The sequence below is a fragment of the Manis javanica genome, chromosome 17, assembly GCF_040802235.1.
Source record: "Manis javanica isolate MJ-LG chromosome 17, MJ_LKY, whole genome shotgun sequence".
Taxonomy (NCBI): domain Eukaryota; kingdom Metazoa; phylum Chordata; class Mammalia; order Pholidota; family Manidae; genus Manis; species Manis javanica.
The window spans coordinates 9057068-9084158 of record NC_133172.1 but is presented as its reverse complement, the minus strand read 5'-3'; the positions used below and the strand labels follow the sequence as shown (position 1 = coordinate 9084158).

At 50.8% G+C, this 27091-nt stretch overlaps 1 protein-coding gene across 2 annotated transcripts in view; it reads right to left on the bottom strand.

The window, feature by feature from the left end:
* Positions 1–3118: 3118 nt before the first annotated feature.
* Positions 3119–27091, bottom strand: part of NOVA2 (NOVA alternative splicing regulator 2) — a 30896-nt gene continuing 6923 nt past the window's right edge. Inside the window, exons 2-5 of one of the 2 annotated variants that reach the window (XR_005057874.2) lie at positions 24852–24995; positions 19762–19928; positions 7921–11933; positions 3119–7443 (exon numbers count right to left, since the gene is read on the bottom strand). Coding sequence is in view for 1 of the 2 variants with exons in the window: in XM_037005455.2 (XP_036861350.2) it covers positions 10851–11933; positions 19762–19928; positions 24852–24995 (1394 nt within the window). In the remaining variant the exon portion in view is untranslated. Of the gene's footprint in view, positions 11934–19761; positions 19929–24851; positions 24996–27091 lie in introns of both variants that reach the window. The other variant, XM_037005455.2, reaches the window with a different exon arrangement.

Genomic DNA, 27091 nt, shown 5'->3' with positions numbered 1-27091 from the left:
TGCCGTCAGTGCTACCTTCAGATTCCATCAGTAACCAACCATTTTTCTCCACCTCCCCTGTCCCCATCTGTTCCAGCCACCATCATCTCCTGCCTGGACTACTGCCCTCTCACTGGGCTCCCTCTTTATGCCATCCTCCAAGCCCCCATCCCCTACAGACTTTTTTCCACACAATGACCAGAGGGATCTTGTTAAAATCTGAATCAGCTCACATCTCTCCACTCAGAAACCTCCCATGGCTTCTGTCTCACTAGGAGTAAAATTCAAAGTCCTACATTGATTCCCAGGACACTAAATAATATGGCTCCCTTAGTCTCCTTTCAGACCTCATTTCCTCCCACGCTCCCCTTGCTCACACTCTGCTCCATCCACTCTTGCCTCCTTGCTATTCCACACGTACTCCAGGCACACCCCAGGGCCTTTGTACTTAAAGTTCCTCTGCCTGGAATGCTCTTTCCCCAGATACCCACATGCCCACTCCCACCTCTCCTTCAGGTCATTACATGTCATGTTTTCAGTAAGCCTTTCCATTCACCTTATTGAAAATTGCAATGTCCTTCTCTTCCAGCACTATTTCCCTTTTCTGGTTTATTTTTCTACATGACCTGTATTATCATCTAGTATACTGTATAATCTACTTATTTACCTTGTTTTGTCTGTTTCCCCCAGTAGAGTGTAAGCTCCCCAGGAGAGGGAAATTTGTTCTCAATTGTTACCCAAGATCTAGAATAGTGGGTGCTTAATAAATACTTTTTGAATGACCCCGTGCTTCCTGAGAAGGACGTGAAGCTCCATTTCCCTGCAGTTCTAAGATTGTTGGGTAAGAGGAAGAGCAGTGAAGAGGAGAGTGTTGAGGTAGTCACAACTTCTAATGACATCTGGCCACAAGGGGGCCTGGCTCTGTCCCCAAATCCCTGTGGCCCCTCCAGCTCTGGCCATGAACTTGCCAAACTTTCAATTCATGTTGCCCACCTGCAGGGACTGGACTTGCCCCCCTGCAGGGACAGCAGCTGAGAAATGCCAAAGCCTGGGTTCTCTTCCTGGCCTGTCTCTGGAACCAGGGGACATCCACACCCTCCCTCCCTTACAATTATGAGCCTCCAGTTCAGCAGAGAATGGGGACCAAGAGGGAGACACACTCAATACTGTAGCTGCAACTGGGGATAGGGATGAGGGGAAGACAGGGCGACTGTGGGGCTCCGCACTGGTCGTACAGCCAGAGCAGGAGAGGACAGAGAAGGCCATAGAGAGGGCAGGACTGAAATAAAACTGGATAGTGACAAAGAGGCAAAAGAAGGGAGACAAACAGAAAGATTGAAAGTGAGAAACACATGCTGATGGAAACAGAAGTGAACAGAGGAAGGAAGGGAGTGCAAAAATGGGAAGAAAAGGAGCCCCTCGATATGTGCTCCTTATAGTGACCATTCCACTCTAACTGAACCTGATTGTGACCGCTGAGGTTAGCAAGTGAAAAACTACATTTCCCAGAATGCTTGTGTACTGAGAGCCCGGAGGAGGTTTAGGTTCCACCAATCAGATGCCTTTCCGGGAAGCTTGAATTTCTAACCAAGGTTAGCCGGGACAGAAGCCACCGTAGATCCCAGTGACCCAGTGTGGTTGCGCAGCCAGTGACCGACTTCCTGATTATGCAGGGAAGGAGTAATTCCTGGCGGCCCCTTCTGGGTGGTGAGTTTGGGAGTTCACTCGAAGCTCAACCTAGAGTCTTTCTTCTGACGGGCTGTATGTCCCTTGACAGGTCCCTTTCTGTTTACCTGGCTCTAGTGGATTCTGTCCGCTGCCACTGAGGAGTAACATGTATACCGACAGCAAGGAAGATGGAGACACGGGCAGACAAAGGGAAAGTGATTCAGAGAGGCACTCAGAGACCCCATTCCCCAGCGGAGACAAGGTGAGAGACGGAATCCTGCAGGGATGCAATGGGATGAGATTACCAAAAAACAACAATGACAGGCTTTGTAAGGAGAAAGATGTGATGAGACAGACCCCCAGAGAAATAATGAAGGTAAACCTAGGCAGAGAGGAACGGAAGAAGAGGCAAGGGCAGGGGGCCACAAACGGTGACAGAGTGCTCCCCTGAATGTTGGAGTGGGAGTGTTGGCAGAGAGAACCCTTAACAGATTAAACTTCTCTGGAAAGCACAACAGTTGGAAGCAGAAGGAGACATCGGGGACCCTGACTTGCCAGATCCTCCAAGGCCTGGCCCTCTGATCGAGCGTTCTTCAGTTAGAATGCCTTTTCCCAATACCTGCTCCCAGCCCCAAGCTTCAACTGCCCCGACGGAAGCAGGAGTGGTACCCCTGAATGCACCTGCCACCTCTGTTACTTACTCCTCAGGCTAGGCCCTGCTTCCAGAGACCAGCCCGCGTGACTTGGGAAGGGGTGACTCAACCACTTTTGATGTCTGAGGCAGATTCCTGAGGGTAGAGGAAAACTGAGGAGCTAAGAGGAGTGGTCTAACTCCTAACAAGGTCTGCAAGGGAACGGGAAACTGAGGGGCAGGGAGGGGGTGGTGCACTAGGCTTGCAGATTTAGGGTTCCAGATACTGGGCTCGGATGATTTGGCTCCTCTGACTAGCTCTCCTGGCTTTACTGTTGCCCCTCAGATCTTTGTTCTCCACCGTCTAGCTTTGCCAGATAAAATACAGGACGCCCAGTTACATTTGAATTTTAGGTAAGCAACAGTATTTTAGTATAAATCTGGCCCCAATATTGCATGGGACCTAGTTGTATTTAAGAAAATTAAAAAAAAAATCTGTAATTCCCATCTCACCAGACCTACTGTATCTGGCAACTCTTATCTCCAGCTCTGTCCTGCTTCTGACTTTTTTCCATTTCCTGTATTTGTCTTTCCCTCCCTGCCAGGCCAGTTTCTGCCTTCTCTGTTCTCTTAATGACCGTGTTCCCATGTGCTATGGCTTCTCAGAGCCACCTGGACCCTCTTCCTTCTCCATCCTCCCACCCAGCCCTGTCTCCAGGACCATTTCTTTCCTCCAAGCAACTCCTCCATCTTTTCTTCATTTCTCTTCTCATTGAGGCCCCACCCCTACAATTCCCCTTGCCCCTACCCCCCACCAAGGGAGAAGGCTTGGAGGGAGTTAGGAATACCCCATTACTCACCTGCATCCTGACCTCATCTCCCTTCCTTTCCATCTCCTGGGCCAGAGAGGTCATGAGAGTTTCCCAAAGTCACACAGCAGAAGAGAGGCTAAACTCTCCCCTCTCCCCTGGATCCTTCCCAAGTTCCCAGCTTCCTGGTGGAAAATTCTCCTTCTTTTCCTGAAAACGGCCTGGCTTGGTGATATTTCTGAATACCATAAGCCAGGACCATAAATGCCTGTAGCACACAGGATGGGAGGCTTTTGTACACCTACTGTGTGCTGAGAGTTGGGGACATGGCTTGTGGACAGCAAACATGAGAAACAATCCCATGGTTGTTGACACGTTCCTAGGCCTGAGAACATAGCAAGTGCTGAAAAAGTGTTTCTTGACTGCATGAGTGAGTGAATGAATGAAAACACACACCCCAAGCACTTGAAGCTCCTCTCCATGTCTGCCCTTCATCCCCATTGCTGTCTCTTTTTGGCTTTGTCCTAGCCTCAGTCTCCTTTTTCCTCCTGTCCCCTTCGCTTGGTTTCTGTCCTTCTCTAGGATCATGTTACTGTTATTTTTCAGCTGAAGGGGTCTCTCCAGTGACCACTACATACCAAGCATCAACTCTGTGTCACTGGTGGGGTGATTCACTTGTGGAATCTTTCTGGAATATTTCAGAAGGTAAGTACAGCATTGTAGGGTATTCTCCAGATGTGAAGACTGAGACCCAGAGAGAGGAAAGACATTCCTATCAAACATTTACCGCACGGGTTGTAAACTCAAATGTGTCCAGGGGTCAGGCATGTAACACAAATGGCTGATGGGCAGGAACTGCCATATTCCAGCCAATGAGGGTCAGATGGCAATCACCACCCACAGATGCATATCCGATTTCTTGAGGACTGGAAACCCACATTTTCAGAGGTCTCCCAAGCACAAATGCTGACCCCAAATTCACATAAAACACTGTTCAGGCCAAATGAGATTACGTTATGCACCACATGTGCCCGCTGGCTGACGGTTTGCAACCTTTGAATTGGTTTTTAGTCCCAGGTGCCGAGGAAGAATTTCCAGATCCCTGTAGAACGTATGCTCAGTGAAGGCAGAGATGTTTGGGTCTTTTTTGTTAACTGCTTTATCCCCAGCCTCTAGAAGGGTGCCTTACGCATAGTAGGTCTTCAGTAATTAAAAAAAAGTGAATGGTGTATTGAACCCTAGTGTAAACCATAGAAGTAACATTAAAAACATCTCCATTTTCCAGATAGGGAGATGGAGGCTCAGAGGGCTGAAGTCCTGGGGTTACATAGAGACACTGGGACCTGAACCCGGACCTCCCCTTTGACTCCAAAGCTTTAACCCTAGGCTATCCTGATTTTGCTTGGGGTTGTGCATTTACAGTGCTGTGTGTGGGGATGTGTGTCCAGGAGCGTTTCTGGATTGTTTCTGGATTGTGGTGCCGTGTGGGTGGCGGCAAGTGGCATAGTGGTGGCGGTATCCACCCTCCTGAGTGGACACTAAGGCCCTAGAAGCTAAACCTGGGACTCCTGCTCCCCTCAGACACACTTGCTTTGGGTGCTCACCCAGTCCAGAGAACAATTCACCCCCTCTCCTTCCCTCTCCTGGGCCATCCTCAGGGGTCTCCCCGCCTCCCCTAGATGCCCAGAGCCCCAGGGGAGAGGGGGAAAGAATCTAGGATGAAGGTGGAGGTGCGGGGAGGAGGGAGAGGGAAGGGGATGGGTTAAGGAGTGTGTGATGTCAAGCAAAAAAGACAACATTAGACACAGATGCTGAGATGGCGTTTATCGCGGCAAAAAAAGGTGAAATCGCCGAAGGAGAAGGCGGGGGAAAGGGGGTGTGGTGGGGGCCGGGGTAGGGGCCATGGAAGCTAATACATGGTGCACTAGGTCACACGACGGACACTGGGGTGGGGAGGGGTGGGTGGGCGTGGCCCAGGCATGGCAATGCAGGGAGGGGGAGAGGAGAGGGCAGTGGGCCCCAGCCAGGAGCTTCTGGGGGTGGTGGGGAGGAGGTGGGCGGCGTCTCTGGTCTAGAGGATGGAAGGAATCAGTTAGAGGGATTGAATGGAGGCACTGGAGGCATGGCCACATGGTGGATAGTCTGGGCCCAAGAAATGGAATGTGGGGGTCGGGCAGCAGGCACGGGGCCAGCCCTGGGCTCAGGCCTTTGATCTGAGGATTGGGGACACCCGTGGGACCTTACAGGTCCTCCAGTCCCGTTTTCCAAGGGAGAGAACAAGCCTGGGAGAGGCTAGCTTAAGGTCCTAATAAGGATCTAGCAATCAGTTCTCTGAAGACAGCCATACCCCCAACCCATCCTTCTACCCTATCTGTCCCAGACAGAGAAAAGCGGGAAGAGATTCTCTTTTGACGCCATTATCTCACTGAGGCTCCTCAGGGCTTGGGAGGACGAAACCACTTCGTAGGTGGAGGAAGCTGAAGTCATCCCATCGGACACCTTTCCACCCGCCCTCCACCACCCTGCCCATCCCTCTAGGGATAATACTGACACCTTGAAATCCTTAGCACTGGTGGGCAGGGGAGGGGACAACAACAAAAATCTTGGGCTTCTCCCAAATCAAACCAGGATGTGAGCCATGCCTCCAGTGGCCTGAGATGCCAACACAAAGAAAAAAAATGACTCCCCACATCCCCTGGCTCAAACCCAGTACAAAAGTGACTATTTACAATGAAAGGGTGGGGAGTTGAGGGGGGGCACAGAAAGGGGGGGCCAGAGTGAGCACTCCACTGGAAGGAGGCCACGCCCCCGGCCCCACCTTTGAAAGGGATAAAGCCGAACAGCATAGGTATTTATAGGGTCTCCATCCCCAGGGCGGGGAGGACCCTAGGGGTGAGGGATGCGGGGGCATGGGATGGGGTGGGGAGGCGTGGGCGGTGGGAGGAGAGGGAGGAAAGGTAGCTATGCCTCTCGCCTCCCCGCCTCCCCGCCGCCGGACACACAGTTTTCCGTGGGATGAACACAAAGGGTTAATCGGAGTTCGATGGGCGAGCCTGGCGGTCGAGTGGGGCGGGCTGGAGCAATGAGGCCGCAGGTCCCGGTGGCCGGTGGTGATGGAGTCACTTAGAAGATGAGAGGTTGGTGGTTTTGGGAGTGGGGTGAGGGAGAGAAGAGGGGAGGGGAGGCGGATTGGGCGGCCCCCCGCCCCGCATCATCTCTGGGAGCCAAGTGTCCTGGACTGGCTGAGAAGGGGGTGAACACCAGCAGCCTTCACCACCCCCACCGCCGCAGACTTCCCCCGTCCCTCCCCGCCATCCAGCGAACCCCAACGCGCCTGGCGGAGGGCACCGAGGGCCGACCACGCACACCAGCAGCGGCGCCGCGGAGCGAAGCCCAATCCCCCGGGCCGTCCAGACAGCTGCCTGCAGCGCGGAGGGATCGCGAGGGCTGCCCTGGCTGGCGCGACTCCACGAGAGCCCCCACGCCAGCGTCCCCGGCCCGCAGTGCCCGAACTTGGGCACCGCGATCCCGTTCTCCCCGTCGCGACACCCAGTTCAGGCTTTCGCGGCGGCCGGCCTCGGGCCTCCGGACGGGCGGGCAGGTGCGTGGCTAACAGCGAAGGCCTGCCTGGCTGTCGCGATAGGCCTGCGGCCAGCAGCACTCTGGACGCCCCAACTGCCTTGCTCATCGCCACTCTTGGTTAATACTTTTTCCAAGGCTCAGTCTATCACCTCTAATTCTGGTCTTGGAACAGCAATGACCAAACTCGGGAATCCTCTTACTTTCCAAACAGTACGCTACCATTCAGAAACCATATAAGGAGGGTGTGGGATGGAGGAATGAGAAACAGAACACCGGGGTAATCGGGGATTTGCGGGTTAAGAAGGGGAGATGAAATACCACTATGAAAAGCGGTACCGTATTCTTCCAAGTATAGGTCCCCAACCGTCTATAAATCTACTCTTAACCAAACTCCATTTGGGATACTCATTAATTCCCACCTTCAAGTCCAGGGCAGGCGTTAGGGCAGATGAAGACGGCACGGTCTTTGCCGACTATCCCTTAATAATTATTGCAGCGAAGCCTCTTTGCCCAAGATAGAGATGGCTAGGACCGGGCAGAGGAAGGTGGCTGGGGCAGGTTGGCTCAGAGCCCCCCGAAGAGGGGGATGGAGGAGGTGAATTTGGCACATTGAACCCCTTCTTCTCGTAAGTGCTTTGAGGTCCTTCTCCTGAATCCAGCTAGCACCATCCTTCGGGCCAGCAGAAGAGGGTTTGGGTTTTTCTCTCTCTCTCTCTTCAGTGTCTACAGATTTGCCCGAAGGAGGCAAGTGGGGTTCTCCCCGGCTGGTGGAATCTGGGGGGGATTCAAAAGGTTACGGGTTAGCTGAAGGGGTGTTTTTTTTTTCTTTTTCTTGTTTCTTACAAAGATTCTAAGAAAAACTCAGGGCTGGAGGGGTGAGGAAGGGGGACCCAATTTAGCAAAGTGTCCACAGACTTTTTCAATGCCTCTTAGGGGCCTCCTCAGAGAGAGACAGTCCCATTTCCTCCCCTCTATCTGAGGTTCCCTCCCCCCAGAGCGGCTCAGTTCCAAGGAAGTTTGGCACTTTTTTTTAATCAATGGGGAAATGGGAGAGGGGAGAGAGTTGAGGAGAGAGGGACAGACAGACACAGACAAAGATAGAGACAGGACAGGTGACACTGGAAGCCACAGGGAGAGAAAGTAGGAAGCCATAGGGAGCCACAGAAAGAGGGAGACACTGGGGGAAGGTGTTGGGAGCTGGAGGGCAAATGGGAAGGAACAGCGAGACAGTTTAATGCAGCAAACACTTACTAAGCACCTAGTGGGTGCTGAAGAGCAGGGTGCAAGGAGGCCACTCAGTCTCTGAGATCTGACTGGCTAAGAGGGAAGAGGGGAGAAAAAGAGGCAATGAGTTTTTCAATGGTCTCCATCCCTGACCCCACATCTGTGTCCCCTCTGGACAAACTGCAGCACAAAGGATTGAGGTCAGATTGCAGAAGGAACTTTCAAAGGATGGGGAAGATGGTAGAGTGGGGGTCCTAGGGTAAAATGGGGAAAGGTGTGTGGCTCTCCACTCACCAACGGGAGTGAACTAGCTCACTTAGCTAGCAAACTATCTTTCAGATAGCCCTGGCTGGCGGGGTAGAGGGTCCCCAAGAAATGTGAATAGGGAGGGAGTGTGACACAGATACCCCAAGGGAACACTTTTCAGGAGGCCCAGCCTCCGGAGATGTGTCTGTGCGAGAAGAGTACTGGACCCCGCTGACTGGGACCCAGGCTTCCAGGAATGGGTCTGCAGAAAGCATCTGACAAGGGCTGCTGAGGATGCAAATGATACGTAAATGAGTGCCTTCAAATCCCACCCCTCCACTCCCAGACCTTACTTTACTTTTCCCTGGCTCCTTCCTTTCCTTATGGGGGCCTGGAGAGTTGTAGGGGGGATATGCTGGCTAGATACTGCAATATCCACATGTAGGTGGAGATACTGTGAAATACTGTAAGGTCTTTTGAGAGGCGGAAGGAAGGTGACCCACAGGGCCACCTCCACCAACTGCAGAAGATATGTACAAAGTTACATCAAGAATTGTTTTGGCACTCAGATCTCCATCTGGGTTCAGTCTGGAGATTAGGGGCAGGGGAAGCAGCAATGGGAAGTAGGGGATGGAGAAATGGGGCCACCCTGGAGATGAAGAGGGCATGGAAAACGTCACCCTAGTGCCCAAGCTACAGCCTCCCGACAGGTGGAAGGTCTGGGGTGGGAGATTCAGTGCAAGGTACCTTGAAGGCTATTGCTTTCTAGGGATTTTTCACATTTTGATTTGGGGGTGGCTCTCTAGCGAGGGGCAGGGGTCTCTTAGGCTTTAGGGGTGGGAATTGTCTCTGGCTTTTCTTCCCTTCTTTTTTTGGGAGAGAAGGAGAGAGCAGGCCGGATTCCCCCAAAGCCATGGAGAAAAGGGTCTGGAAGACCTAGGAGGGGAACAAATGGGGGAGAGGGGTGGGCATGGGATGCCCCTCCCCCAGAGATGCTGATGATGGAATCAGGGCGCTAGGGCCCTGCTTAGAGTTGGAGGAAGCGGAGGTGGTCTTCAAGGGGGAGGGGAGACAGACAGGGGAAGAGGCGGGTCTCAGCTATCCCAAGTCCATAAGGTCGTCAGGAACTGCAATCTCAGCTTGCCAACAAGGCCTTGGAGCTGACCAACCAGCTCTTAGGGCTGCCTGACTGGGCAGACTCCATCAGAACATTCTAGCTCCTTGGAGCCCCTGGTGAGAGCACCAAGACATTCTGACCCATCAGATGCTGCTGAAGTACTCCAGCTTGCTGGAAACCACAAGCAATTAGACCATTAGAAGCATCCGGCTCAAGGGATCCTACCACGGCTCTCTGACCTCTACACTGGGCCATAAGGGCCTGACAGAGCCATAACACATTTGGCTCACCGGACTCAATGAAACAAAGCCACGCAGACACAAGCATGCACACAAAAAGGTGGGGTGGGAATGAGGGGTCTTTAACAATTTTCACTAGCTCCATCACCCACACCCTTCCCTGCCAGGTTGAGTTACAGACTTGGTGTGTTTGGATGGAGATGACCCTGACAATACTGGGTCCTTTTCCTTAGAGTCCTCCAGATTGATCCAAGTCCCACTCCTCATTCTCCTCCTAGGAAGACCTCCTGGCCAAGACTCACCATAGAGGGATGTGGATGGAGAAGGAAGGTCAGTGACCATGGCCCAATACAGGAAGTACATGCTTCATCCCAGTGATATCACAGGAAAGAGCCCGGAGATACTACAGGAAGTACCTGCCCCCATGATGTCACTGAAATAACCCTCAAGGAAGGCTCAGTGAGACATCAGAGGAAGTACCTGTCTTTCCTATCATTACAGGAAGTGACCCCTGGGGAGCTACTTCCTGTGACATCACATCATTCCCATTACTCTAGGAAAAGCCACAGGGATGCTACAGGAAGCTGTCCAGCCTCTCACAAGTCTTGCCAGTCTTGCCCATGGGGCTGGCGCAATCCCAGAGCTGGTCTCCTTCCCAGCAGCATCCCACCCCAGATATAACCTGACAACAAACAAAGAGAAACGTCCCATCTAGGAGGGGCAACCCCGGTGGGGGGTGAGTAGCTGAAAAAATCTGGGAACTCCGGGGTTCCCACTCCAGATGCCTCATTTTGGCTCAGACACCTCTGCTGCCTCTACTCCCGTCACTTGCCTCAGATCTGGAACTGAAAGCAGGAGAGGTGTTGTTTGGGGAGGCCCCTCATTCTAGGTGACCCAGAGGCTCCCTCCCCTCCCATACTGAAACAAAAATTTATGAAGGGGGAAAAATCCTTACCAAAGACAAAAGGAAAAAAAAAAAGGAAAGAAAAGAAAAAGGAAAAAAAAAAAGGAGGGAAAGAAAGAGAAAATAACGCTTTGTTTTCTATTAAAATCAACAAAATGCAATATATACAGATATCACACAGACCTGGGCCCTGGAAGAGGAGGGTCAGGCCCAGTCAAGCATAGGGAGGAGGGAAGAAGGGGTCAGTTCAGGGCTGGGGAGGGAGCTTCTGGGCCCATCCCCAGCCATCACTCAATCCTGCCTATGACTACCAGTAGGGGGCGGGTGCAGTCAGGCCTACCCCAGCCCCATCCCAGGAGGACTACACCGAGCTGAGGTCAGGAGTTGGGGGGGGAGGGGGGCGGAGGGGGAGGAGGGACAGGGAGGAGGGTGGGAGCATACACCACAGGCCTCATCCCACTTTCTGGGGGTTTGAGGCCCTCACTCCCTGCTCGTAGGTGACCCGCTGGCTGATGAGGTATTGAGCGGCTTGCGTGGCCGCGGGGCTGCCCGTGATGGTGACCCGCCGGTTCCGCGTGCCTGGCAGGAACTCGCCCTTCTTGGAGATCTGGATGCGGGCGCCTGTCAGCTCCTGGTACTCCACCAACGTCTTGCCCCCCTTGCCCAGGATGGCTCCCACCAGGTTCTCAGGCACCGCAATCTCCACCAGCTCCTTGGCACTCTCAGCTGCCAACTTTTCTGCCGTCAGGAAGCCCCCAGCGGCCCCTGCCGCGGCTGCCGCGGCCACCAGCGGGCCACCCCCTCCGCCTGCCCCGCCACCTGCCCCGGCCCCGAGGTAGCCGTTGGCAGCCGCGGCCAATGCAAAGGACCCCAGGGCTCCGGGGGGAGGGGGCGGAGGTGGGGCGGCCCCTCCGGCAGGCCCGGCCCCTGCCTCACCCGCGTAGGAAGCCAGGAGGTTGGCAGCAGCGGCTGCAGCAGGGTTTGCACCGGCGGCCACAGCAGCCAGGACCCCGGAGGCTGCGGCCGAGTTGAGGCCCAGGCCGAGGGAGTTGGTGTTGTAGCCATAACTGGCCAGCGTGTTAAGCGCCGTGCTGATGGCCAGCAGGTCGGTGCCCGAGAAGGCGGGCAGGGCAGCGGGAAAGGCACCCACACCGGCCAACCCTGCAGGACCCAAGAGGCCAGAGGCGGCGGCAGCTGAGGCGGCGGCGGCAGCAGGCAGCACGTCCGCAGGGCTGGCGTACGGCGAGCCGGTGGGGTTGGAGTTGGCCACGGGGCCGGCCACGTTGGCATAGCTGATGTTGAGGCAGCTGCTGCTCTGGGGGTCTTCCTGTACCTTCTGCACGATGGCGCTCACGGCCTTGTGCACCTGCTCGGGTTCCCCGCTGACTGTCACCACACGCTCCTGCAGGTTGATGCCCTCTGGCTTCTGGGACAGCTGCACCCAGGCTCCAGACTGTTCCATCACGGCCTTCACTGTTGCGCCACCCTTGCCGATGATCAGGCCTGCTGTGCTGTTGGGGACGATCAGCTTGGCCTGTTGTGGAGCAAGAGGGAGGGTCTTTGAGGTGGTAATTGGACACTGAAAGGTAACGTTAGTCTAGGCCTTGCAGTCATCACAAGTCATTCCCACCCTGGCTCTCACGTGTCCAAAATGAGGCCTCCCCCTTGGTATGCACCAGTACAGACCTACTGCCTAAAAGTACTGAAATACTTCCACAGTGGCTATAAGCAAAGAGTACTCCAGGTCCCCTCAGTAGCCTCTCAGCTACCTGTCCCATGCCCATGGGGCCCCTGGGACCTTCCATCCAGCAACTTACAAGCTTAATAGCTGACGCAGTGGGGGTCTCCAGGACTCTGCTGCAAGCTTTCACTGGTGCCCCTGCCTTCTGTATCATTACGTACTCTGACTCCAGGCCCAGAAAAGACATCATCAGTCTCACTTTACAGGTGAGCCACTTAAGGCCGAAGGGGTCAAGGAACTTGCCCCAAGGTCACCCAGATAGTGGAGAAGGTGAAATCCAGCCTCCTGGATTCCTGCGATCCATTGTGCTTTCCGCCCTGGACACAACCACCTCACTCTCACTTAACCTCTTTGTTGTTGTTCTGGGCTGAACTGTAACCCCCCCACCCCCAGTCATATGTTCAATTCTAACTCCCAGGACCTCAGAATATGATTGTATTTGGAAGTAGGGTCTTTAAAGAGGCAATCAAGGGTAAATGAGGCCTTGAGGGTAGGCCCTAATCTAGTATGACTTGTGTCCTTATAAGAGGAGGAGACTGGGGGACAGACACACACAGGGAGGGAGGGAGAGCCGGAGACCATGTGAAGACACGGAAGGTGGCTATCTATGAGCCAAGAAACCAGCCCTGCTGACACCTTGATTTCAAACGTCCAGCCTCCAGAATCATGAGAAAATGAATTTCTGGTGTTTAAGCCACTCCACCTGTGGCACTCCGTTATGGCAGCCTTAGCAATGTACTACCGTTGTCTTATCTGTAAAATGAAGCGAATAAAACCTTATGTCTGAGAAGGCGGTGAGAAAGCTGATCTCTGCTGCAGAGCAGCCCATTCCTTGCAGCCACAAATCTGATTAATCTCAATTCCAGTGTGGGTATTTAAAAATTAAATGTCTCCTTTCAAATCTCCGAGAGCATTTTTACACATAGATTTCCTCTCCATCCTTACCACTCCCCTCAGACCTGTGGATTCTACCCGCTGAAGAACTCACCTCTGCCTCGCGTCTCCATGCCCAAGCCAGACCCCAGGGGTGTTTGGGAAAGGGGAGCAGTTTTTGTTGCAGTTAACAACCGAGGACAATCAGTGGGGAGGACCACAGATGTCTGTACTCCTTAACATGGAGTCAGTTCCTCACAAGCAGGAACTAGCCCAGGTACTGTATGACTTTTGAATGTCCCTGTCATTCATTTGGTGAAAAGTCTGACCATAAATCTGAGACCAGAACTGAACTCCATGATACATGTAAGTACCAAGGATTTGTGGACACGGTTTTAAATTTGAAGCTTCCAGGGATGCAGCTATCAATAACTCCAGGGAAGATTGTACTTTGTTTTGTTTTGAACTTTACCAAGAGTTATTCATCGTTTTAGAATGCCATGACATCGGTAGTAATGCCACTTGTATCATTTAAGTCTCCAATACTACACTCCAGATCACTGATTTCGCCACTGTCTCCTCCCTCAGGCTATGTCACATTTGAGCCGCTGATTATGTCCTTATTTCTTCCACTCTGGTCCTGGCTGGGAATTTGAAACACATTAAAATTCATCTTACTTTACCACAAATCACCTTTTTATTTTATTTTAAAAAGCCTTATAGGTTAAAGAAAATGAACATCTGTACAATGGAATATTACTTGGCAGTCAATTTAAGTGAACCAAGTACTGATGCTTGCTGCAACATGGATGAACCCAGAACACGTTCTGCCGTGTGAACAAAGCCAGGCACAAAGACTGCATATTGTATGATTCCATTTATATGAATGCTCAGATCTATAAAGACAGAAAGTAGATTGATGATGGCTTAGGACTAGGGGTGGGTGCACAGGGAGGGACTGAGGGGTGGTAGCTAAGGGGATCAAGATTTCTTTTTAAGGAAATAAAATGTTCTAAAATTGACTGTGATGTTAGACACACAACTAAACATAATAAAACCACTGAACTGCATACTTTAAATGAGTGAATCGTGTGTATGTGAACTCTATCTCAATAAAACTGTTAAAGAAATAAAATGATTTCAGATGTTTTTTATCTATATTATCTGCCTAATTCCAGAGAGTAAAGTGGGCATGGGAAAATGTTTGTAGGAGAAGAGGACACTGACAAGTCTGAGAGCTGCTGTGCTACGTGTTCTGTTTCCTGTTGAGCCCTTTGATTTCAACTCTTCCCTTCCCTCCCTCTGTGACTCCACTGCAGACACACTGGACTCCCTCCTGTTTCTCCAAGTTCAGTCCAGACTCAGGGCCTTTGTACCTGCTGGCCCTCACTGGGACCGCTCTTTCCCAGAAAAGGAGGCTCACCCTTCTCTTCATTCAGGTCTTTGCACATATGCACCTCCTCCAAGAGGCCTTCCCTGTTTCCTTATTTTATGTCTCTAGCACAGACACCTCTAGACTCATATCCAACTGCTAACCTCACATCTCTAGCATGAGGCTGAATGTCACTTCAAACTTAGTGCATCCACAACGGAACTCCTCCCCTTGCTTCTCACATGTATTTCTACCATGGTTGGCCTTTCAGCACAGGGACAATGCACCCATCTACCAGCCAGGCCCAAGGCTTAGGGGTCCTGTCGTTACTCATACTCAATATCCAATCAGCAATTCTTTCGGCTCTGCCTTCAAAATCTATCCTAGGCTACCAAAACACTAATTAGGTATAACACCCAAACGCAATGCATGAGCACTGAATGAATCTTGGATAGGAAAATACCCTTAGTTATAAAAAATATTTTGTGGCAACTTGATTATGTACTTTTTATTAAATAATACTATGGAATTAGTGTAAATTTTTGTAGGTGTGATAATAATAATATAATAATATAGGAGACTACCTTTATTCTTGGGAGATATATGCTGAAGTATGTGGGGGTGAACAGTTATGAGGTCTATTTTTTCCAAATGGATCAGCAAGAAAACCCTAAACCAATAAAAAGGAAGAAAAAAGACCAACCAGTGTGTGTGTGTGTGTATGTGTGTGTGTGTGTGTGAGTATGTAAAGAAATAAAGCAATGCTAACCATGGGAGAATCTAAGTGCAGTATATAGGGAGTTTATGGTACTATTCTTTAAACACTTTCAAAATAGAAAGTTTAGAGAAAAAAAAAATGACCCAATATTCCTTTACCTGCTTCTCTGTATTTTTCTTCTGTATTTTCACTCTGACATCCTATACATTTACTTATTTACTTGTTTATTTTCTGTTTCCCCATGAAAGAATTTAAGATCCACAAGGGTAGAGATTTTTGTCTGTATTGTTTACTACCGGGTTCTCAGTGCCTAGAAGAGTGCCGACAACACAGTGAGCTGAGGGTGGGTGAATGAACAGTTGGGTGACAGAATGACTGATGACACAGCCACAGGACCAAGCAGGAATGCGATCAAGTGGAGGCAGCCTGGTGGGGTGTGTGTGTGTGTATGTGTGTATGCATTTGTGGTAGGGTGCTGTGCATTTGGGTGACCAGACTCAGCCTGATCTGACTTTTCTGGTTAACTGGAAATTCTGATTTGTAAAATGTGCAGCATCTTAGGTTTTCAATATTGGCACCTCTTCAAAATGTCTAAGAACCACTGTGTAGCAGGTGGGCCACCAGTCTGCAGTCTGTGCACACAAATCCCTGAAAAGATGTCTTGGACTCTGGAGACACCTGCTCAGGTTTGAATCTTGGCTCCACTACTGATGCTGGATAAGGGACCTAATCTCTTAGAGACTCAGTTTTCTCATCTGTAAAATGGGGATATTCATACCTCCTCTATTGTATTATCGTGAGGCCTAACTGAGATCATTCATGAAGCAATGAGCTTGAGATTCAAGCACAGCCACATTTAGCCAAAACAGCTATGGCTGTCCTTCTGGTGACTCACAGAACTTACCACTGCCAGGACACATCTGGCTATATCCCCTTAGGTATATTCCTGCTCAGCCCTTGTGGGCATTTCATCATCCATTCACTCAAACAAGCAACGTTTGCTGAGCACCCACTCTATGCCAAACATAGGTACCACATGAATATGCAACTTGTATGTGCCCAGCGTAGGTACTCAAGAAATGTTTGTTGTCATTGATACTGGGGGCAGACCTGGATTTAAATCCCCTATTGGCATGGCCAGGTTGGAAAAGAGTCTGGCAGTTTTTCGAAAAATGTAACATAGATTTATCATATGACCCAGGAATCTACCCCTGAACTAGAAACATATGTCCACACATATGTTCATAGTAGCATTACTCATAATAGCTAAAATGTCTGTCAACTAATGGACAAATAATCCATTCACTCATATAATGGATTATTACATCACTCTCATAATACATCTATACAATGAAATGGTATTTGACCATAAAAAGGAATGGAATTTTGATATATTACAATATGGATGAATCTTCAAATATTATGCTAAGGAAAAGAAGCCAGACACAAAAGGCCACATATTCTATCATTCAGTTTATATAAAATATCCTGAATAGGTAAACCCACAGACATCAGAAGTAGATTAGTGGTTGGAAGGGGCTGGGAGGGGGAGCTGGGAGGATGGAGTGTTACTGTTATTGGGTATGGGGCTTCTTTTTTGGGGTGGTGAAAACGTTTTGGAATCAGACACAATGATCACCACACCACTTGGTGACTATACTAAAAACCACTGAATTGTATGCATTAAAATGGTAAACTTTAGAGTATATGAATTATATCTCAATATAGCTGTTATATTTTCAAAAATCATCAGGAAAAAAAGTGACAAGTCAAGGGGCTTGAACAGATGTACAAAACCAGACCTCACAGCCTCAGTATTTCAGAGGAAAGGGGGAAGGATGGAACATTTCCACCCAACTAATGGTGCTCACCAAGAAACGGTGAGAGCAAACGCCTTTGCTCGCTCTGTGCCTCAGTCTCCTCAACTCCAACAATGATAAAACCACAGCTATTCCATACAGTTGTAGGGGCTATTCAATGACTTTGGTGACTGCCTACCTAGTGCCCGACATGGGAAACCCTACAGAAATGGTAGTTGCCTTCGTAACGGGCCCAAATTATAAAAGCACAGCATCTTGAGAGATCACAGGTGAGGAATCACAGAGTCCTAGAGTCCCAGGATACTGGAGAGTAGTACCTTAGAACAATGTATGCCTAGAATCTTGGAATCACAAAGCTGTAGAATTGTGGGAGTTTTAGTGCCAGGAAGACCTCAGAGACCATCTGTCCCAGTGATTTATGAGTCTGGAGATTTTCAAACACTAACAGTAATAATAATATAGCAGCAGTAGCTAACAGTGCTTACCATTTGCCACTTTTATAAAGTGATAATAATAATAATAATAATAATAATAATAATAATATAGCAGCAGTAGCTAACAGTGCTTACCATTTGTCAGACACTTTTCTCAACATGTGCATATAGTAACCTACTTAATCTTCACAACAACCCTATAAGCGAGGTACTATTATTAGCACATTTTTATGGATTGGGAAAGGAAGGCACAGAGAGGTTAAGGAACTTGCTCAAGGCTACACAGAGAGTGAATAGTGGAGCCCAGATATGATCCCAGGTCAAAGTCCATGGTTGGATTCCCAGTCCTTATCCCCAGAAATTATGATCCAGTGTTTCCAGGCTGGGACCCAGGAATCTGCTTTTAAGGTACTTAGATGATTCAGATACCAGACAGGGTTGAAAACTACCAGTCTAGTCTAGAGGTGGCAAAATGGTGGTCCCCAGACAACAGCCAGTCTACAACCACATAGTGAAACTGAGCCAACCTTTTAAAACTAGTTGATTTCAAATATTTCTGGCTTCTTTTGAAAAATTTGGAAGATGTAGCAACACTATGTCCACATTCCCAAAGGGTAAGAACTGAGTGAAACTGAGTAGCAGCTGCCCCTTTTAGGGACGGCATTATATCTCTATGAGTAGGTCATAGACATCAGTCCTTTCCATTCCCTTTCTGAATCCTGGAGGCATTTCAATTTATAATCCCTGGTTTGGCCCAGCTTCTGTGCTGTAAGGGAAGGGAAAATGGGACTTGCAGAAGGAAGAGGATCCAGAGTAACACAGCAAGTCCAGGGTAGAAAGGGGGTAGGCCTGTCTCCTGACTCAAAAATCCTGTCACAATAATCACAACAGCTAACGTTCTTTGCAAACTGTCTATGCATTAGGCACATGTGCTCAGTGCTTTTCAAACACACTAACCCCCGGCCTCAAGCAGGTACCATAATGAAGCTCACTTGGCAAATGAGAAAAGTGAGGCATGGAGAAATCAAGGCATTTGCTCAAGGTCACTCACGTAGGAAGTATCAGAGTAAGATTCCAGAGACTGAACCTTCAGCCATGATCTCTCTCATTCTCTGGAGCCCCCTAGTAACAAGCAGAAGAAAAATCCTGATTCTATAACCTTTTGACTCCACTATCTCCGCAGAGGATGGGGCTTGAGACTCAGGGGCAAATAGCACGGACTCCATTTTCTCTGTCACATGTGCAAATTCTTCACGAACCCTAAGCCCTTTGTGGCTGTGACCAAGGCAGAGGGAAGAGGCAATATTCCCACCTTCCTGTAAACTGGGTAAACTGTGGCCTCCTGGTGGAAAGGGATTTGGAAGAGGCCTGGCGGAGCCGCTTCAGCACCAAGGACAGCGCCCACACTGCACGCTCGAAGCCTACAGTATCTTTTGGGACTGATAGGCTAGGCAGCCTTCTTCAGGGCCTTCCGCCCACCATTCCTTCATGAGCTTAGCGGAACTCAGGTCCGTGGTCTCCCCCACCTCAGGGCAGCAAGAATTCCCAAGAATTCCAAGTTCCTCTTACCGAGGGCCTGTCTCTCATCTTTGCCTCCAGGCAGAGGTTAGGGAGCCCTCACAAGAGACCTGTCAGCCTGCCTGGGGCTTCTCCTGTGTGTGCACATGTATATGGGAGAGAAAATGGGCACGCGCAGCCGGGAGCGCTCCCCTCCCCTTCACCTCTTATTCTGGCAGCACAGCCAGGGGCTTTGCAGCAAGCCCACCTGTCCTGGAGCATTGCGGTCCTGGCAACTGGAGAGCTCCTTAAAGCGATTGGTCCACCCCCTACCACACCCCTATGCCACCACTTCCCTGTAGCTGAGGCAAGGAGAGGCATTACCCTCCTCCTTCCATCTCTCCAAGAGAGGGATGTGTAGGACAGAGATCTGCCCCCTCTCTCGCTAACAAAACACCATTTCTCCAAAATGGTGGCTACTCCCATTCAGTAACTGATGGACAGAGAGTGCATGAGGCCACTTCTAAACTCTTCTGGCTTTAAATGTCACTTCCGGTGTCATTGAGGTCACTTCCGGTGAGAACAGGAAGCGGGAAGTAGGTTGCTCTGAGACAACGGGATGAGACAGAAGGGAGGAGAGGATCTTGAAGATCTGAGGAAGGAGGGATACACAGTGGGGTCTGGGCCAAATTTCCCCAGACCTTCACTCTCTCAATCAGGCCCACTTCAAGAGATCTGGAGTCCCTAGGCTGACTACCTAATACTATTAACCAATACCCTGTACTTGAATAAACGTTTTATCAGCATTATTCCATTGAACCCCCATTAGTACTCCCGAGATGTGGGAGAACTGTCTTCTCCAGAAGCTCACCAGCTTTACAGAAACCCCGTCTCTGGCCCTGCTGACCTGCTTGGCTCTGTCAGGGTTCATTGTGGTTTGGGGTTGAAGGATGTTGACCACTTCAGGCTTGGTCATTGCTTGTGGGATTTCTCGGACCTTCTCAGCAATAAAACTGTGCACAGCATTCAAGGCCTCTGCTGTGCCCTGTACCAGGCATACTCGCTCTGTGGTTCCTGTTGAGCAAGGGAGAGGGCACACTTATCAGGCAGGAATGGGGACATTCTTGAAAGACAGGCGCCATTTAATCGTAAGAGAAAATTGATGTCCATAGACTGGACTTAAACTGGCCCCAGGTCACATGTTAAGCCTGGGCAAGCTGACATGGGCTCCCAGGCCATGATGGGTAGCTGGGAGAGTGCATGGAATCCCAGTTTTATAATCTGTCCTTTATCTCCCTTCCAAAAACAACCCCAGGGGATGGAAGAATGATGCTTAAGTGCTTTGCGATGCCCACAGCAGCCCTGGGCAGGGGAGACAGGGCTCAGCTGCTTCTTCCCAGTCTTTGCCGGCTCCCGGTTGCTTTGGCAACCATTCACTCGATTCCCCCTCACCCCCCTTCTAGAAGCTGAGAGCTCAGGCCTGCAACGGTTGCCACAGTAACTGGAACCCCCTTATCGGTCTGGCTGGCCCGGTCCTCAGCCCACCCCCAGGGGGATGAGGGACGAAGCCCCGTTGCCATGGCAACCCCTGAAAGCCTGCAGCGAAGGCCTCTGGGCTTTTGGAGAGGATGGGGAAGGGCTGGGGGATGGGGGAAGCCAAAGAGAGGCCTGAGTGCCTGCCTGGACCCACCAGATGGAGGGCTGAGGGGTGGGGGCAGGCAGAGGTGTGGACAGGGGAGAGCAGAGTGGGTCAAAGGCAACTGTGGAAGAGTGGGAATTGGGGGATGTAGAAGAGAGGGTGGGGTGAGTGCCTTTGCTGGAGATTTTCCAGATATTGGCTGTGGTTCTGACCTAGGCATCCTTACTGTGTGTATATGGACTGGGCAGGGGGTGGGAGGGGCAGCAGGGAGAAGAGAACCTAACTGAGTGGTGTCGGGATATATGTGTATGGGAGGGAGACTCTGGGTGACACTGTGACCAGTATGAGTGTATCTGTGAAGCTGTTTGGGTGAGTGGTGTGTGTGTGTGTGTGTGTATGTGTATGCACACGCATGCATGTATACACTTGGGCAGGAGCAGGTAAATTATCTTTACCTGTATATGTGTGTATAAGAAAGAACAGGAAAAGCTGAGATATAAACAGACCATATGACATAGTGACTCTAGCAAGGATGCTTGTGGCACTCTTCTGCATGGGAAAGACTGAGGGGTCACGACTATGTTCAAGGTTATATACACTGTGTGTGAGAATGAGGGTGCAGGAGAGTTTGAGAGAAAGAAACCACCTCACGAAATGGCATCTAGGTTGTATAATAAATGTATGCGCATTGACACGGTATGACGGTGAGTGTGTTGGTGCATGGTGTGTACAGGGAAAGTGAGTAAAGGAGACAGCCAGACACCTCTAGGGGTGTGGTATTAGTGCAGATATGTAATGGTGTGTACACAGGAGACGGACAGACAAACAAGACTCTATGACTGGTGTGTGTCAATGTGAGAAACAGGGACATGGAGAGGCAGACTCAAGTGTCAGGACGTAAGACTGGACGACCAAGTGATTGTGTGTGTGTCTGGGTGTACACATTACAGCCAGACAAAGGAGACTACCAGGACTGGCTGGTGGGAGAATGTGAGCGGCCGGGTGAGCTGGGCACGTCTGCTGTGTTCAGCCTGCACGTCTTTCTCCCTGAGTGGGACTGTCTGCAGGATGGCTTAGCTCCCTGGGTCTGTACAAGGTCTTGAATGTGTGCCAGGTTCTATGCGCCTGCATGTCTGGGACACTTGGGGTGAGTGTCCACTGTACTGTGGGCATTCCAGTACAGCAGGCCAGTGCTACCACCTGCTTGCCATCGCTCGGTTTGCATGCCAGGCTTGCCATGTGTCTGGGTGTCACTGTCGTGGGTGACTTGTGTAGCTGACCCTCCTTTGGGCCACTGTTCCTCACTCTTGTTCCCCTTCACTCCAGAACAATGGGTTGGTCTGAGCCAAGGGTGAGTCAGCGGGCAGGCTGCCTCCGTCTGGGTGTAAATAGGAAAGGGTGTGGGTCAGGGTGGGAACTGGGGGGGGCAGGGTGGCCCCAGGGAGAGCCTGGCTGAAGTGACCAGTCTATCTTTGCAAGGTTCCTGTCCAGCTCAGGGAGTCTGTGATCTCCCACCCTCCGTAGCTCTTAACTAGGACCCACAGGAGCTTTGTGGGCCCAGTTAAACCCCGAAAGAAAGTCCAATAATAACAGCTGGTGCTTACATAATACCAAGCACTAGGCACCATTCTAAGCACTTCATATATTTTTTGTCACTTAACATATGAGGTGAGCAATACTGTTATTCCCGATTTACTGCCAAGGACACTGAGGTACAGAGGAGGCTTGGGATCTGGCCAGGTTCACTAAGTCAGGCACGAAACATTAGGGTTTTGAACTTAGGTATATGGTTTCAGGATCTGGGTTTTTAGCTCCTGAACCCCCTGTGCTAAATTTGGGGGTGCTTGTAGTGTGTGTGTTGGGGGAACACATAAAATGATTGCAACTTTCCTGTGCATTTTTGATGGTAAAAAGAATGTACATGCACATTAAGCAATCACTTAAGATTTTGCACTTTAGTGCAAATACGTTATTAGTCAATACAATTTTTTTAAAAGCATATGTGTCTTCTGGGGATAGGACCCAGAGCGTCAAGGCAGATGCTCAAAATCAGAGAGGCTCAGAATCATTAGAGTGTCTGGGTGGGTGTACAGGAGTATATGTGGCCTTGGGCTGGTACCTGCCTCTTTCTGGGTCTGGATTTTTCCATATATGACCTGGAAGGATTCAATCTGGGGCCTGGGGTTTCCCGTACCAAAAGAGGACACCCTTTGTGTATTCTGCCCCTCCCTTGGGGTTAAGGGCCAGGTAGATTTTTGTTTTATGTCGTAGACTCACAAGTGCAATCTGTGTGTATGTGTGTGTGTGTGTGTGTGTGAACCTACAGGGCATAGAGGACCCTCGCAATTTCACCAGGCACTTCTCATTTCTTCTTTACGCTTCAGTCACCCTGAACAAACTACTCCTCTAGCCTCTGAACACACAATTTCATCTTCCTAGAGCACCCGTCCCTGCTGTCTGTCTACCTCACTCTTACTTATTGCTCTGATTCCTCCTCCAGGAAGCCCTCCCTGATTTCCCCAGGGCAGTCTGGGTGCCCTGTCTGGGCTCCCACCATCCTCTGGCTTCCTCATCCCAGCCTTGACCATTCTAGGCTGCCACTGGTGCTGGGTCTGTCTTCCCTTCTGGGTTCTGAGATCTGTGAGGGCAGAGGCAGGGAATCTCAGTAACTGATGTGTCCCCATCTCTGTCCAGCACAGAGCTGGAAGGTGTGCAGAGAATATGTGTTGAATGAATGAATGAAAGGGTGTCAGTCAGGAGTGGAGAGGGAAGTCCTAGGGATGGGACTAGGAAGTAGGGGGCTGTGTCCTGCATCTCTTGAGCCAGGAACTGGCACATGCCATACGGTCAGGAGTGCAGAAGGGAGCTGGATGCCTGTCCTGGGGAGAGATGCTGGTTCATGTGGCTTATCTGAATAGTGTTTGGCCCAGGAAAGCCACGGACTGTCCCAACCTCTGGCGTTCTCAGTTGCCTGGCCTATAGGATGTGTCACTGAATTGGGAGGGGATGACATGTCTCATGTCACAGAATGTGATCCCAGGGTAAGGAACTAAGTGTCCTCAGATGAATGTCCCAAACAGCGGTCTTATCCGTATCTTGTGGGCTAGAGGCATATGGGGGAAAACTGGGCCAGGGTGGAAGAGAGAAGGGGCGGGGTGCCTGGTTCCCTGGACTGTTCTCTAAACCTCTTGCCAAAGCTGCTTAGTGAGATGAGGCAGGTGGGGAGAGGGAGGAGAGAGGCGTGGAGAGAGAGAGAGGATATGAATGTGTCTTGACCCTGGGCTCCAGTTCTGGTGTTTGACCTAAAAAATCCAAGGGGATTAAGAATGAACTAGAACCCGCGCTGGACCAAAGATGCAATTCAGGGGACCTTCCCTGGATTCCTAGATGCCGAGCACAGGCATTGTCTTGGGAAGGAGATATGGTGGGTGAGAGATATTGAGGGGTATTAGACAGAATGGAGGGGTCTTGAAAAATGTATGGTTGGGGAGAGGGAGTCGGAGGAAAGGCACAAAAAGGACTGGGTTTGGAGAGAGGGGAAAAAACTACACGAAGGAGCTGAGACTTAGGAGAAAGAGAAATACACAGGGAGAGATGAACAAGCACAGGCAGGAGGAAATGAGGGCAGCCCCAGGCGGGATGACCCTACTGAGCGGTGCTACTACGTATGGGCTGAGCGGGTGATGGAGCAGAAAGGGAGCGTGAGAGGGCAGGAGGGAAAATGTGAGACTATGAGAGGCGGAGGGAAAGGAAAAGATGGGGAGACAGGGAGGATGGGAGCCTGAGAAGACAAGAGATGGGGACCATCCAGGCAGAACCGGAAAGACAGAAGCAAAAAGAGCAGGAGTCCGAGGCCAATGGGAATGGAGACTAAGGGAGCAAGAAAGCCCACGACAGAATGAAAAAGACGTGTGGAAAGTGACAGACCCAGAAAACCAGCAAGACTCAGATTAGGCAAGATGGGGTGACAGAGAATCCAAAGGGAAAGAGTGAGGGTAAAGGAGTGGGGTAGTAACATGGATGCCTGGCCCCCCAAGTCCCAGGGGATGCCCTGACACCTGCCTCCCTGCCCACCCCCTCCAGCTTCTCCAACTGACCCAGAGGGGCAGGTGTGTGGGAAGGGGCACATCTGCCAGCACATCATGCAAATGAGCTAATGAATATGCAGCAGCCATTGTCCTGCCCTGCCCCCACCCCCATCTGCTCGGGCCTGGCCCCTGGGGCCAAGGGCAGCCACATCCCCTTAGGGGGAGGGGCGGTTCCCCACCCTATCACTGCCCCTAGGGCAGCCCTTCCCCCTCCTCCTGGGCCCAGGTGGGAGGGACAAGTCTAGGGCAGAGTCCCGAGACCAGGCTCACCGGGATAGAAGTCTTTGGACTTGGAGAGCTTGATGGTGGCTCCTGTCTCCTTCTGCAGCTGCACGATGGTCTGCCCGCCCTTGCCAATGATGGAGCCTGCTGCGTAGCTGGGGATCAGCACCTTCAGGAAGTATTCGCCTTCCTCTGCAGGGGGACACAGCAGGGAGGGGAATCAAGAGGGGGGGTCTTCACCTCTGGAGGCGACCCCCAGGGAGGCAGGGGCATGGGGTGGGCACAGGAAAATGCTGGATCACAGTAACAAATAGGAGCAATGACCATGAGAATAGTAGTAAGGAAAATAATGTAAATCACTCATTCATTCATTCATTCCACAAATAGCTACTGAGCACCTGCTACAACGCATTGGCACGGGTCTAGTGAAACAGCCATGAAGAAAACAGACACAGCTCCCTGATTTTGTGGGCAAATGAGGCAAATAAGGCCAAAAGAATTTTAGTGATTCAGCCAAAAGCTCATTCTTCTACAAGGGGGGGACACAGACAGTATGTTTTATGTCAGATGGTGGTAACTACTAAGAAAACAAGAGGCAGAAAGGGGGTTGAGGAACATAGTGGGTGCAATGCCAGATCCAGCGGCCAGCAAAGCCCTCCCCAAGAAAGTGGCATTCTTTATCAAACACTTCTACAGCACCTGATACGTGCTAGGCACTGTTCTCTGCAAATACCAGTTCATTTTCATACCAATGCTGTAAGACCAGTACTTTAAAAAGCCTCCATTCTACAGATGAGGAAACAAAAGTGAAATAATTGCCCCAGTTCACATAGCTACTAGATGCAGGGCTGAGATCTGAACCCAAACTGGCTTTAGAGTCCATGCTCCAGACCATTATGATCCACTGTCTCCAGGCTGTGCAGGAGGGAACCATGTGGCTACGTGGAAGAAGAGCAAGTGCAAAGTCCCTGGGGTGCGATTGTGACTGGGTTGTTTGAGGTGGTTGGTGGCTGGGGAGAGGAGGGCAGCGGGAGGAGATGAAGGCTGGGAGGGGTGGTGGTAATGACGGGGTGCTGAGGCTGTGGGCCACGGTGAAGTCTTTGGTTTTTACTCCCAGTGAGATGGGAGCTGTGGGAGGGCTCTGAGCCGATGAGGGATGTGGTCTGCCTTGGGTTTCAGGAAGATCCCTCTGCAGCCTGAGAGCAGGGCCCAGCAAGGAGGTGACGGCAGTGAGCCTGCCTGGATCTGATTGGTGGTGGCAGCACCGAGCAGAGGAGGGCTGGACTCGGACTTCTCAACCTCACCATCGACCCAGTGTCGCTGGGCTCAAGCTTGACCTCATCCACTCCTCACAGCCTCCCCATGAGGTGGGCAGGCTGAGCCATTTTTACCCCAGAGGAAACTGAGGCAGAAAGTGAAAGCAGCAGCCCAAGGTCATCAGCCCAAGGGCACCAAGACAGTGGCTGCCATGAGATTCAGTGCAATCCTGCTTCCTTGTGAGCCCTCTCTTAAACACTCTACTGCTGGTGGACAAGACCAGGTGCTCAAGGACAGTCTCCAAGCCCAGAGGCAGTGAGGTGGTGCCAGCTGTTTGTGGGGCTGTGTCCACTCTTTGTTATGGGTCAGTCTTCTTTGTTAATGCAGTTTCAAGGCACAGGCCTAACCCCTCCAACCTCAACCAAATTGCTGCCCCTAAATCCTCTGGAGATAGGAGTTCGAGAGCCTTCTCAGTATAACCTGTGATTTGGCACCATCCACCTTTCCAGTCTCACATCCTCATCTTCCTCTATGCTCACAAGACACTCTTTCCCTTTTGTTCCTCAAACATTTCCTCCTCCCTCCCACCTCAGGGCCTTTGCACATTCTCTTTGCCTGGAACTCCCCTCCCCAGTGAATTCCTCTTGTATTTCAAGTCCCCATGCAAATACTGCTTTTCCCCCTGAAGGTTTCGTTTCCTTTAACCCCGAGGAGGGGATGGACCCCCGGTCCTTGTCTTCAGAGCAAGGTACCACAGCAGTCATGTGATTTTTGTCACTAGAGCTCACCCTTGTGATCCAGGGACTCATGTAGTGCCCAGCACATGGTAGGCACGCAATAAACACCCGAGAAAGGAAGGGAGGAGCCAGGTCATTCTGCTTCCAAAGCTTAAGGTCTTAAACCAGCCCCCCAGTGGTTTTTCAATTTTTTCTTTTAAGCAAAGGAAACCTATTTTTTAATGTCTCAGATGAAACCCCAACATACAGAGCAGATAGAAGGGAAACTGCTCTGGTAAAAGTGGGGGCAGGGCA